The following is a 13,390-nucleotide window of genomic DNA, read 5'->3' as shown; positions in this document are numbered from 1 at the left end:
TTAGCGCCCTGTCACCAGCTCCTGATACAGGGCCTCACGTTTCTTCCGGTCACGACTGGCAGGAGGCGAGGGACCCTGGTTTCCTCCAGCGCCAACCCCACCTCCACGCCTGGCTCCAGGAAGGGCAGGAAGGAGGCTAAGGACGGGGCTCATAAGGACGGGACTCCGGCGTTCTGGAAGTAGTGCCGGGGCGCACTGTGAACACTCAGGGGATCCGGCCCAGTGGGGGCGGGGGGGCAGGGGGCAGGCGGCTCTGCTGTGCGTCGCGCCTGGTCACCCTCTGCTTGGCCCTGGCTCTGCGCCCCCAGTACCGTGCTCCCCGCGCGGGCTGAGATGCCTGCCCCAGAGGCCCACCCAGGACCCAGACTCAGTCACCCCCTCCCAGACGCCTCTCTCATTCACTCACCTTCACCCAGATGCCTCCGGCTCACCCCAGTCCGGAACTGGCTCCCGGCTTCCGTGCTCGGCGCGCACATGTGCTCTGCCCGCACCGCCTGGGAGGCGCCGGCAAAGGAACGGTCGCTACAAAGTGTCGAGGCTTCTCCCAATCCGGGCAAGAGCCCCGCCCAACGACCCGGGCCTGTGCCCTGCGCCCTCTCTGCGCCCCAGTCGGGGGGCCTGGGGATCCGCCTGGGTTCGGGGTGGGGGTGGGGATTCTGCTGGTTCTCCATGAGCTGAGGGCGTCTCGGGGTCTGAAGGTTCCAGAGTGTGTGGAAGGAGCGGCTCCGGGGTCCTGGAGGTCATGGGCTAGGGTGGAGGAGGGGGCGCCACGACCCCCACCCCCTGCAGCAGGAGGAAGCTGTGACCCTGGACTAACCCCATGCCTCCGCCCTGGTGCACTGCAGAGCTAAAGCCCGGCCAGGGTCGAGATCCGCACGCCGCAGCCTGTCCCCCACGGGAAAGGGTGCCTTCAAGGAGACCTGGTCGTAGCAAAGGCCACTGCGAATCCTACCCCCTGCAGGATCCTGCGCACATAGCTCCATGTGCTGGGGAGAGGCCTTTGCGATTGTGGATCTGGGTCCTCGCCAACCCTGGTCAAATAGCAGGGGAAACCACGGACCCGCCATCGCCCTGGCTCGGACACTGTCTGGCCTCTACCCTGTGCCGTTGACAGTTTTGTGAGTTGTTGCACACAGCAAGCTGGAAGGGGCTCTAGACATAAGACAAAGAGGACTTCAAGTTGGTTTTGAAAGGGTGGGCAGGGTCAAAATTCTCTGACGTCAAACGGCAGACTGAGAAATATTTCGGCGTTTGTTCACGTGAAAATCTGGAAAGAATCCAAGCGTCTGGTCGAAGATTTGCTAAATAAATCACACTAAAGAAAGTGGACAGGCTCCTGGAAGGTAATCCGTCATTGTGCGGAAGAAGAATGCTATCAACCCAACTAGTGATCACCATATTTTGTGCAAGAAAAACTGCGTGTTGCAAACCAGTGTGTGATATGAGCCCATTTGAAAAGTACAGACATAAAATGATACATGCCACATTGTTAAACTCTGGTTGCCACCAGTTGACAAAATTATTATTTTGTTTTACTATTTTTACTTGGCTTTTTAATTTTCTTCTTTTTGCTTATCCATGTTTTATAACTTTTATAAAAAGATCATCTTCTCCTTTTCTCTTTTTAAGCTTTTTTCAAGAAGTTAAAGAAAAATTAGAGACAAGCGGGTTGGGGGAAGCAACCCCCACCGACCAAGGATACTGAAGCAGAAGCAACCCTGACTCGAACAGGGGAAATGAGCGGTCGGACGCGGCAAACTCTCCTGCAGTGGGAAGGCAGCCGCAGCCCTCTAGGACGGGCTGGGTGCTCAGTGACAACACTCCCGAGTCCTCTCCACCCGAAAAGCACCGATGAGTTTCACCCGTCAGTGGGGCCCAAAATGTCCAAGTATCTACCGTATAAAATTAAATTTAAATGTATTTCAAGACATTTTATGATTCTAATTTACTGTTACCAGTTACCTTCTTTGGTTGCCATTGACTGAACACTCAGTACATCCCAGGTAAGATGTTACGGTTTACACCCGTCTTCTTTGACGCTCCCAAGGCCCCTCCAAGAGAGAGTTAGGTCCCTTTTTCATGTTACTAATAAGGAAACAGGTCCGGTGAATTTTACAACACTTTCCAGAAGCCCTCCACCAATAAGGGGCCTCCTTTAACTGTCAGGCTCAAAAGCACACATTTTAACTTAAGCACGTAACAATTTTAAGTATCCTAAATCAGGGTAAACTCCTCATAAGCTTCACTTTTAATAGAGGCCTGCTCTTCCAGCAAAAGGTAGGCCAAAATGTGATTCTCCAACATGCACTGAAAATAGAGGTGGCCTCTCTCTTCTCCCCGGCTGTCAAGTCTAAAATGCAGCCCTTACCGCCTAATGCATTCTAGTACATACTTCCTTACTATCTCCAGATTTTCTATTCTCTTCTGGACCCAGGCTACCTGAGGTGTATTCCCAGTTCGATTACTTATAGCTGTGTGATTTTGGACAAGTTACTGACCCCCTCTGTACTTTCTCTCCTCTTGGGTAGTTTATTATTTGTAATCGTAACAGGACCGCTTTCCTCATTGGATTGAGATAATTAAGTGCGTCAATACTCAACATGTGCTATGTCCATCATTTCCTTACCTACACTGTTTATTTTTAAGACATTTAAAACCTGGCAAGGTAACTTCCCCCCTCTCAGAAATTTCCTGGTGATTCGTGAACTTTCCCCATAATGATTAACTGAACACATTTAAAAAAAAAAAAAAATCCCAGATCCACAGGAGGCGGGAAGGCCATTTAGATCAGCCTCCTCAGAACTTCTACCTCACCCTGAACCCCTCTTTGCCCTCCAGGAAGTTGCCTCCTCCCCAGGGGTTCCCCTCAGGGAGTTCCTGCCCAACCCCCATTGCCCCACGAAGCCTTCTGGAAGGCTCCAGGGTAAGTACCTCTTGGGAGACTCATCAGATCTGCTGAATGTCTGTCTGCATTAGGGGTGTTGGTGGCTGTTGGAGACCAGTGCTCTGGCCCCTCCATTGGGTTCACAGAACTACAGGTAGATAGATGCCTGACGGAAAAAAGAGACAGGGTATCTGATGTCCTGGGCAGGTTGCTGTGAGGGACAGGAGGAGCAAAAACAGGAGCTTGAGAGAGTGACTCAGCTGTCCTCCCTCCCTCCCTTTCTTGGAAGACAGCAGATGCAGGTGGGGCCGGAAGCAGGAGACACCCCCACTCACGTACTGACCCAGAGGCACTAGGAGTGCTCCATGTTTTTGCTGTGCCCAAGGCAGTTCAGGCTGACAGCCGCACCTCCAGCTGAAGGTCTTCCAGGGGGTCCAAGCCATGCATGGCCCCTGCCCAGGGCGTGCCTCCTTCAACACCCTGGGTTCCAGGCTCACTACTCAGGGCAGCAACCCAGCAGGTGGTGCCCAACACTCCCTGGAGTCTGTATCAGTAAGGTCCAGGCCAGAGTCCTGCGTCTTCCAAATAAGGCTGGGATTAGGGAGAGGCAAGCGAGGAATCACAAAACAAACCATCAAGGTAAGTCATATTTTAATACAGTATTTTTGAAAACGATCAATTATTTTTGTCAGAGAATCTGTGATGAACAAAACATTAAAAAAATTTTTTTGAAGATGAGTATTACTGGTTTTCCCTTTTGCTTCAGGCTCAAAGGTGCCTGGGCAGTGATGCTGTGACCAAGCAAGGCCCCTTTACCTGCTACAAACCTTTACCTCTGCTGGTAGTTCAGGGCGAGGTGGGGTCAGGGGCTCGGAGCCCAGGGCTGTTTACTGAGCATACAAGACTCTCTGAGGTGGGTAATTGGCCACCATTTCCAATAGACAAGATTCTTGAAATATTTGTTACTCATAACATTTTTGCTTACAAGTTTTAGCATTCATTGATAATTCCTGCCTGAAATAGCCCTCACTATAGTGGCTGCCAAGTAACAATCTTTCCAATTTCATCATTTCTTCTACATTTACCAGCTGGAATTCCACGGTCATTGTTTTTCTCCTGCTTCCTCTATTATTTCAGTGCATCTTATTTCTATTTACCTTTCTGTTCTGTGCGGTTCTTTGTTCTTTCAAATAGCTTACTTCGTAATTTAGGAGGCTTCCTAATTTTGTTCCAGCTGTTACTTTTGTATTGTCCTGAATCCCACATTTCTCCATCTTTTATTATCAGCCAGTCAAAGGGGTTCCCTTTGGTTTCCTCCTAGTATTAATGGCAATCTCTTACTGCTCCCTCTCGCCTGTTCCCATGCTGACTCATAGCTTTACTACTTTACCAGAAATTCTTTATATAGCATTCTTCCATCCTGGCTCAACCGTCATAGTCTTAGATATGAAATTAAATATATTAAATGCTAACAACCAGCCCTTTAGCTAGGTAAAGCTCAGCCTCTGATATAGTCCTGAGAAAATTAATTTTTGTATGTGGTGAAAGTACAGATCAAGACTTTTAATTTTTCTTGCAGACGTGCAAGTTTAGCACCATTAAAAAAAAATACTGTCATCTTTCCAATGAACTATTTTTCTAACTTTGATTATAGAGTATGTTTTGGTTTTTTCTTTCAGGACTCTAATCTGTATGTGCCTCCTTTCACGAAACTACACTGTCACAGCTACTGTAGCTGACGGATAGGCTTTGAAATCAAATAGTGTGTCTTGCAACTTTGTTTCCCCTGTTCACCGCTGTATTTAGTTCTTTTGCTGTTCCACGTAAATCTCAGTATCACACCTGTCAACTTTTACAGCAAACCCTCCTGGGAATTTGATTGGAATGGGATTGAGTCTATAGATCCGCGTGGGGAACACTTGACGCTGTAACAGCACTGACCCTCCCACTCCACCAACACAGCACGTCCGCCCATTGCCCTGGCCATCGTCACCTCTTCTGCATTGTTCTCACCATATATTCCATGGGTTTTTGTGGTACGATCATAAATAGTAGTACATTTTAATCAAATTTCCAGTTGTCTCTTGCAAGTATGTAAAAATACAACTGATTTTTGAATATTGATTTTATATTCTTCTAGCTTTCTAAACTGACATGTGTATTACAGTGGCTTTTTTTTTTTTTTTTTGGTAAAGTTTTTAAAAAGTTTCAGTGAAGGCAATCATGCTGTCTCTGAATAAAGTTGTTCTTCCTTTCCGATCTGTATCTTTTCAATCTCTTTTTCTTGCCTTATGCAGTCAGCTAGACCTTGCACTACAATGTTGAATTGGAGTGGTAACAGTGAGCATCTTTGATTTGTTCTCAATCTTGGGGGAGCTATTCAGTTTTTCTCCATTATGACATTAACTATAGACATTTTCCAGATGTGCTTTATTAGTCTGAGGAAGCTACTTTCTACCCCTGGTTGAATACTGAATCCACTTCAGCTTTGCAGTCCCAAGATAAACTCCAATTTGCCTTCACGTATTACCCCTTTTATATACTGGTGAATTAAATTAACTAGCATTTTATTTAGGATTTTTACCTCTATGTTCATGAGGTACATTTGTAGGTTTTTTGATAACATCGGGGGTTTTTTAACTTTATTTTACTAAGTTATAGTCAGTTTACAATGTTGTGCCCATTTCCAGTGTAGAGCACAATTTTTCATACATGAACATATGTTTATTCATTGTCATATTCTTTTTCACCGTGGGCCACCACAAGATCTTGTATATATTTCCCTGTGCTACACAGTATAATCCTGTTTATCTACTCTATATATACCTGTCAGTATCACATCTTTTAAAAACAATCAGTGTAACACAGACTTCATAATATGAGTTAAGAAGTACCTGTCACCTATTTTCTGACAGTTTGTATAGAATTGGCATTCTTTCTTTCTTAAAAGTTCACGGAAATCACCAGTGAGATGATCTGAGCCTGGATTTTTTTCTTGTTGGGAGATTTTTAACTGTGAATTTAATTTCTTTTATAACTGTAGCAACTTTCAGGTTACCTATTTCTTCGAGTAAGCTTTGCTAGTTGGTTTCTTTCAAGAATTCAGTCCATTTCATCAAAGTTGTCAAATCTGTGTTCTTTATTCCCTTCCACTCTTTGTTCCATTGGTTTCTAGTCTTTATTTCACTCCTGTTTACACTGGGCTTATTTTACTCTTTTTTCTAGTTTCTTAAGGTAGGAGTTTAAATTATTGATGTGAGACCTTCATTCTTTTTTAATATAAGCATTTTAGTGCTATGAATTTCCCTTGAAGCACTGATTTTTCTGCATCTCAGAAATTTTGGTCTGTTGTATTTTAATTTGCATGTTTTATAGAATAATACTTTAAGATATTTTCCATATTTCTCTTGTAATTTCTCAGACCCATGAATTATTTGGAATTGGGTTGCTTAACTTCCAAGTGTTTTGAGATTTTCCTGTTCTTTTCACAACTGAGTCTTGTTAAACTGCATTATAGTCTGAACGTATTTTGTGCAATTTCAATTATTTAAAAATTTTTAAGATTAATGGGCCAAGACATGAACTATTGGCAAATGCCTCACATGCAATGGAAAACAATGTGTTTTCTGCTGTTGGCTGTTCTAGACGTGTCCACTAGGTCTAGTTTGCCGATGATATTATTCAACCCTTCCATAGCCTTGCTGAGTTTGGTCTCTAAGTCATGTTACCAAGAAATAAATGCTGAAGTGTCCACCTAAATTGGTAGACTGTATTTCTCCTTTCAGCTCTGTCTTTGCATGACCTTGAGGCTTTGCTGTTATGTGCATGCCCATTTAAGGCTGTCTTTGGTGAAACACTGCTTTTACCATTATTCACATTCCTGATCATTTTCTCGTTTTTTTGTTTGTTTAACATTTTTTATTGAGTTAGTCATTTTACAATGTTCTGATCATTTTCTTTCCTCTGATTATACATTTACTTCTAGAAAAGGGAACATATGTTCTAATGTCAGCTCTCAGGCTGGGAGATAGGGTGGGGCCGAATCAATCTGATCTGTATTTCAGCTGTCTGAGCTTTGTCACAACTTCTGATTGATTTAGCACAAAACTGCCTTCAGACATTTGGAGGGCAGGATGTCTTCCTCAGCAGGGCCTGGGATCTGAGCACGAAGGAACTGTAGGGATGTGCTTGTGCTCAAGGCCAAACCGCAAGCTCTCGGAGCCGTGTGAAACATCTCCTTGCCTTACAGCCTGTAAGGCTTTGGTTTTTGTTGTTTTTTTTTTTTTTTGAGATTTTAAACATTTTTTTTATTGAGTTACAGTCATTTTACAATGTTGTATCAAATTCCAGTGTAGAGCACAATTTTTCAGTTATACATGAACATACATATATTGTCACATTTTTTTCGCTGTGAGCTACCACAAGATCTTGTGTATATTTCCCTGTGCTATAAAGTATAATCTTGTTTATCTATTCTACATTTTGAAATCCCAGTCTGTCCCTTCCCACCCCCCGCCCCCTTGGCAACCACAAGTTTGTATTCTATGTCTATGAGTTACAGCCTGTAGTTTAAATATCTGCCTGTAGTTTATGTTGGTTTTTCTAAATGAAAATCATATCTACAAAAAAATAGGACTTTTGTTTCTGTCCCAACCTCCAATTCCTTACAACTTTTTGTTATCACACATTGGCCAGAACTGCCATTACAATGCTCAATAAAAGTCATAAGCATTCTTTAGTTTTCTTAATTTCATGGTATGTATCTGTTTTACCACTAACAAGAAGTTTGACCATTTTTTAAACATACCCCCTACAAAGTTAAAGGAGTTACTTTCTATTTCTAACTTAATAATACTTAAAATCATCCATGGGTATTACAGTCCATCAAATGATTTACCTACACATAGTGAGACACTCATATGGCTTACTTCTGGTATAGTGGTTAATTTTACATAAAGAATTTCTAATTCAATCTTCCAAACACCCTAATATGTCTCAACTAGGATCAGATTACGCTTCACACGACAGAACCAAATCTCCTCCCAATCAAAACAAACAATGCCTTGAACAAGATCGCTCGTGTCTCTTTTGTGTAAGAAGGTGCCCAGATTTGGTCGTCTGGGGCTGACACAGCCACACCATTATCACCAGAGAGCCCAGACACTCTTATTTCTCTACTCAACTCTAGCAGATGGCTTCCATCCTCAAGAAGAATTCTAAGATGGTTTTACAATGGCTACTGAGTCTCCAAACGTCTGATGTGTTGCATGTTAAAAAGAGGAAAGATGAAAGGACACTGGTAGAGCTCTCCCTAGCTGTATGTTTTCCTTCTGAAGAACATTCCCATTATACCCTCTCAGCAACTTCTATTTCCATCTCGTTGCTCGGAGTTTATAGCGTGATCACACTCAGCTACAACAAAGATGGAGAAATGTAGCTTTTTAGCTGGGCACACAGACATCACAAAAATTGCAGCGATCCCGTTAGTCATGAAGAAACACTCGGTTCACTACTAGTGGCCTGCTACACATCATGACTTTAAAAAATAAAAACTCTACATTATTAGATACATTTTTGTGGTAAGTCCATTTAGGATTTTTAAATATATGTTCACAAATGACTTCATCATTTTTTTCCAAAATGTCTTATTTTCTGTGAAATACTGTAAAATGTTAGAATTAGCTTTCCTGAAAATTATCTACTCCTACTGAAAATCTCTGGAACCTCTTTCTCTCTGGGGCTGGGGCAGAGTTAGAGGAGCAAGGTAGATTTTCAAGCCAGAGACTGTTTTTAACTTTTCTATTTTGTTTACTGGCTACAGACCTATTCATTTCTGCTAAGTTTCATTTATCTGGTAACTTTTCCATTTCATTTAAGATCAGACCCAATGCAGCATTATCCATTCACACAGTATCTGACTTACACCTTCAACATTATGCTAACATCTCTGGCTTCTAGTGGGCAAGGCTGCAGGTGGGTCTGCATCACACAATACAGCAAGCTTTAAACTAACTGGCTCTGGGAAGAGGAAACACAGTATGTGTTCATTCTTTCTTTAATATGTGTATGTATCTTCCTTGGGATAGCAATACCTGGGCAACATACACAGTATTTTCCAGGTTTAACTGTAGCAAGTATCTGAAACTCTTTGCTTATGCAAGACTCTTCTTCCCTTCTGTGAATCAACGTTCTCCACCCCCGGTGTCTTGACTCTGGATCCTGCATTATGAGCTAAGCACACAAGGATTAGGCATTCAGAAAATCATTAAGTACATCCTTCAAGAAAGAAAGTTTCTATGGGTAAGAAACGGGATTCCCTGCTGAAGTAAAGAGCACAAAGCAGTGGGTGTTTCAGAAATACCTGCAGTTTTGAATCCTCGTATTCCTCCAAGGTAGCCCTGACCCACTTTCCAGGGTCCCAGCTCTTTCCAGACTACTGCTCATGCACATAAGGTAACTGGTGTGGTTGTGAAAAAACACCGACTCTCTACATAAGCAATCAGCAGAATGATTTCCCACCACCCTGAGTCTACAGCTACAGGTGCACATTGTAGGAGCACCACTCAATGTACTGAGAGGACACCAGGTACGTCAAAGTGAAAGAGAGGTGAACCAGGATTAAAAAGTGACAGTGACGGAAGCTACTCTGGGTAATCTACATAGAAGGAATTAACTGAGAACTGCAGCAAGATGCCACCAGAGAACAAAAGCTACATTTGCTGTTCTGTACTGAGGGAGTCCATTAAAAACGTAAATCCTGGAGCATCTCAGCCAGCTCTGGGCCATGTGAGTGAGGATCCCATCATGACTGCACACGCTGTGGACTCTCCTGATGAAAACCATGGTGTTCTCACCAGCAACAAAAGAACAGATTCCAGCACACAGCCACATAAAGCAGGCACTATACTGATTATGTAACTGAAGAGGTAGTTGCCAGGCCCACTTACAAAGGGCACAAAGTAACAGAAAAGTCTGGAAGTGCTGAGATGCATTTTCACTGCCATATTGTTATAGTAACAGGTTGTATTTCTTAATAAGAATGCTGCTGTCCAGAGTAGAAATACCTGAGAAGCAGTACTTTTATCTAGCTAATTTCTCTATCAAATGTGGTGTTCACAAGCAAAATGCCAAATTACACAAAACATATTCTACAGTACAGAGAGGAACAGAACACCTACATATCCCCGTAGGTCTTACGATGTAGTCCTTACTGTTACCCTGATTATTACATTTATTTACACACTTTCAAAAATCTTTGTGTTCTATTATGAACATGCCTATCACTGATACTTGAATATTTTCTCCAATCTTTTCCTAAAAGTTTGGAACCTCTGGAACATAATTTCCCTTACTTGTAAAGGAATGAATCAAAGTAACAGTGATATAACCTTCCTGCTGAGAATTTACCCCACTTGAAACATTCATATATATATGCAGACATACATAGTATGAATTATACTCTATTCTGCTACAAGTTTATCACTTCTAGATGAAGAATTTCCCTAACTTACAGCATGGTTTCTCCAAGGCATGAGATTCTGATACCTGAAATTCAATGGTTTTATATTTTTCTCATTAAAATCCTACTGGTTAATAGATTATGAATTTCAAAAGATTGTATTCCATATTCATCTCCATTATGGAATTTCCCCTTTGTAAATGCTAGCATACTAAAAAATTACTTTCTGACATTCACTTCATTCGTATTTTTCTTCACCTGCATAAGATTAAAGGTATGACTTCCTCCTGATAACTTTCACAGGGTTCACAGATTTCACAGGGTTCCTGTGACACGTACTGATGTTTTCTGAGTGCATAAGAAACAGCTTTCTGTGAATGTTCTTCCACGTGCTGTAAACACACGAGGCTTCTCTTCAGGATGGGTTTTCCGGTGTACGGAGATGATTCCATTTACAGAGTTTCTCTTCTATAGGAATTTTCTGGAATTTCCTGAGAAATGGTTTCTTACACTTAACTCACCAACATATTTCTCATCTGCATGAATTCTCTGATGCATGATGAGCTGTGATTTCCAACAAAAGGCTTTCCCACAGGCAGTGCACTTACAGGGTTTCTCTCCTGTGTGAGTCCTCTGGTGTGCACTGAGAATTGACTTCTGAGAGAAGGCTTTCCCACAGTCACTGCATCCATACGGTTTCTCCCCTGAATGAGTCCTCTGATGCACAATGAGCTGAGATTTCCTAATGAAGGCTTTTTCACACTCATTGCATTCATAGGGCTTCTCTCTTGTGTGCATCCTCTGATGTACAATGAGCCGTAATTTTCCATTGAAGGATTTCTCACACTGACTGCACTTATAAGGGTTTTCCCCTTCATGCGTTCGCTCATGTACAATGAGTAGTGACTTCCAAATGAAGGCTTTCCCACATCTGTGACATTCATATGGTTTCTCCCCTGAATGAGTTCTCATGTGTATAATGAGGTAGGACTTGCTGCTAAAGGCTTTCCCACATTCGCTGCACCCATAAGGTTTTTCCCCAGCATGAGTTCTCTGATGAGAGATGAGCTGATCTTTTCTATTAAACGTCTTCCCACATTCACCACATTCATAAGGGTTTTCTCCTGTGTGAATTCTCTGATGCACAATAAGTTGTGAATTGAAACTGAAGGATTTCCCACATTCACGGCATTCGTGCGGCTTCTCTCCTGTGTGAGTCCTCATGTGTATAATGAGGTAGGACTTACTCCTGAAAGCCTTCCCACATTCACTGCACCCATACGGTTTCACTCCCGTGTGACTTCTCTGATGTACAATGAGTTGTGACTTCAAACTGAAGGCTTTCCCACACTGATTACATCCGTAAGGTTTTACCCCAGTGTGTGCCCCCTGGTGTACAATGAGCTGTGACTTGAAGGTAAAAGCTTTCCCACATTCATCACAACCATACGGTTTCTCTCCTGTGTGAGTTCTCTGATGTACAATAAGGTTAGACTTTGTATTGAAGGCTTTCCCGCATTCACTGCATTCAAAGGGTTTTTCTCCTGTATGAGTTCTCTGATGTATCATGAGCTGTGACTTCAAACCAAAAGTTTTCCCACAGTCACTGCATTCATAGGGCTTCTCCCCTGCATGAGTTCTCTGGTGTGAAATGAGCTGGTATTTCCGACTGAAGGCTTTCCCACAGTCGCGGCACTCATAGGGAGTCTCCCCTGTGTGAGTTCTCTGATGTATGATGAGTTGTGAACCGAAACTGAAGGCTCTCCCACATTCACTGCATTCATGGAGTTTCTCTCCTGTGTGAGTCCTCACGTGTATAATGAGGTAGGACTTGCTCCTGAAAGCTTTCCCACATTCACTGCATACGTAAGGTTTCACTCCCGTGTGACTTCTCTGATGTACAATGAGCTGTGACCTCAAACTGAAGGCTTTTCCACACTGATTACATCCATAGGGTTTTACCCCAGTGTGTGCCCCCTGGTGTACAATGAGCTGTGACTTGAAGGTAAAGGTTTTCCCACACTCACCACAACCATAGGGCTTCTCCCCCGAGTGGGTTCTCTGATGCACCATAAGATTAGACTTTGTATTAAAGGCTTTCTGACATTCACTGCATTCATAGGGTTTCTCTCCTGTATGGGTTCTCTGATGTATCATGAGCTGTGACTTCAAACCAAAAGCCTTCCCACATTCATTACAGCCATAGGGTTTCTGTCCTGAATGCGTTCTCCGGTGTGAAATGAGCTGGTCTTTCCTACCAAAGACTTTTCCACATTCACAGCATTCACAGGGATTCTCCCCGGTGTGAATTCTCTGATGTATGATGAGTTGTGAACTGAAACGGAAAGTTTTCCCACATTCACTGCACTCATGAAGTGTCTCTCCTGAGTGAGTTCTCTGATGCACAACGAGGCAGGCCTTGCTGCTGAAGTCTTTCCCACATCCATTACGTCTGCAGAGGTTTTCTTCTGCAGGAGTTCGCTGATCCACCACAAGGCATGACTTGCTGCTGAAGGCCTCCCTACAGGAACTGCATTCAAAGGGCTTTCCTGCCACGTGCATTTGTTGGCATATGAGCTGTGACTCTCTTTTGACAGTTTTTCCAGATTCACTATTTTCACAGTATTTTTTTCCAATAACAGCTTGCTCATGTTTAGAATGGGATAATGATTCCCTAAGATCATGAAACCCATTGGGATATTTTCCAGCATAATTACTACTAAAATCTATATATTTCAAACTCTTTCCATGTGTAACACATTTATGAAGTTCTTGTCTTGAAGAAACATAATTTGTACTATGAAGAGATAGTCTTCCAAACGCAGTACACTGGTAGCTTTCTGCTCTGCTTCCCAGCTTGCCGTGACTTTCCTGATGCCATTCCACATGATCATCAATTTCCTGGACTTCATCTAGAGAGGAAAATACTCAAATGTCATAAATAGTAACATGATCCTAGTATAGCACAGAGTGACCTTAAAAACGCCATGTCGTGAGGTTTTCCTTTTAGTTTCATGTATCAGTTCTGAATAGAAATAAAATCTAAA

The 13,390-nt window shown here is 42.9% G+C and overlaps 1 protein-coding gene across 3 annotated transcripts in view; it reads right to left on the bottom strand.

Moving 5' to 3' along the window:
- Positions 1-2,965: 2,965 nt before the first annotated feature.
- The window catches only part of ZNF268 (zinc finger protein 268), a 30,002-nt gene continuing 19,577 nt past the window's right edge, over positions 2,966-13,390 (bottom strand). For 2 of the 3 annotated variants that reach the window (XM_064481383.1, XM_064481384.1), the window contains one exon: positions 3,519-13,255. In XM_064481383.1, the coding sequence (XP_064337453.1) occupies positions 10,812-13,255 (2,444 nt within the window). In that variant the 3' untranslated portion in view covers positions 3,519-10,811. Of the gene's footprint in view, positions 3,051-3,518; positions 13,256-13,390 lie in introns of those variants that run through there. The other variant, XM_064481385.1, reaches the window with a different exon arrangement.

Source organism: Camelus dromedarius, chromosome 31, assembly GCF_036321535.1.
Source record: "Camelus dromedarius isolate mCamDro1 chromosome 31, mCamDro1.pat, whole genome shotgun sequence".
In the NCBI taxonomy this organism is placed as follows: Eukaryota; Metazoa; Chordata; class Mammalia; order Artiodactyla; family Camelidae; genus Camelus; species Camelus dromedarius.
This window is presented reverse-complemented; position numbering and strand designations above follow the sequence as displayed.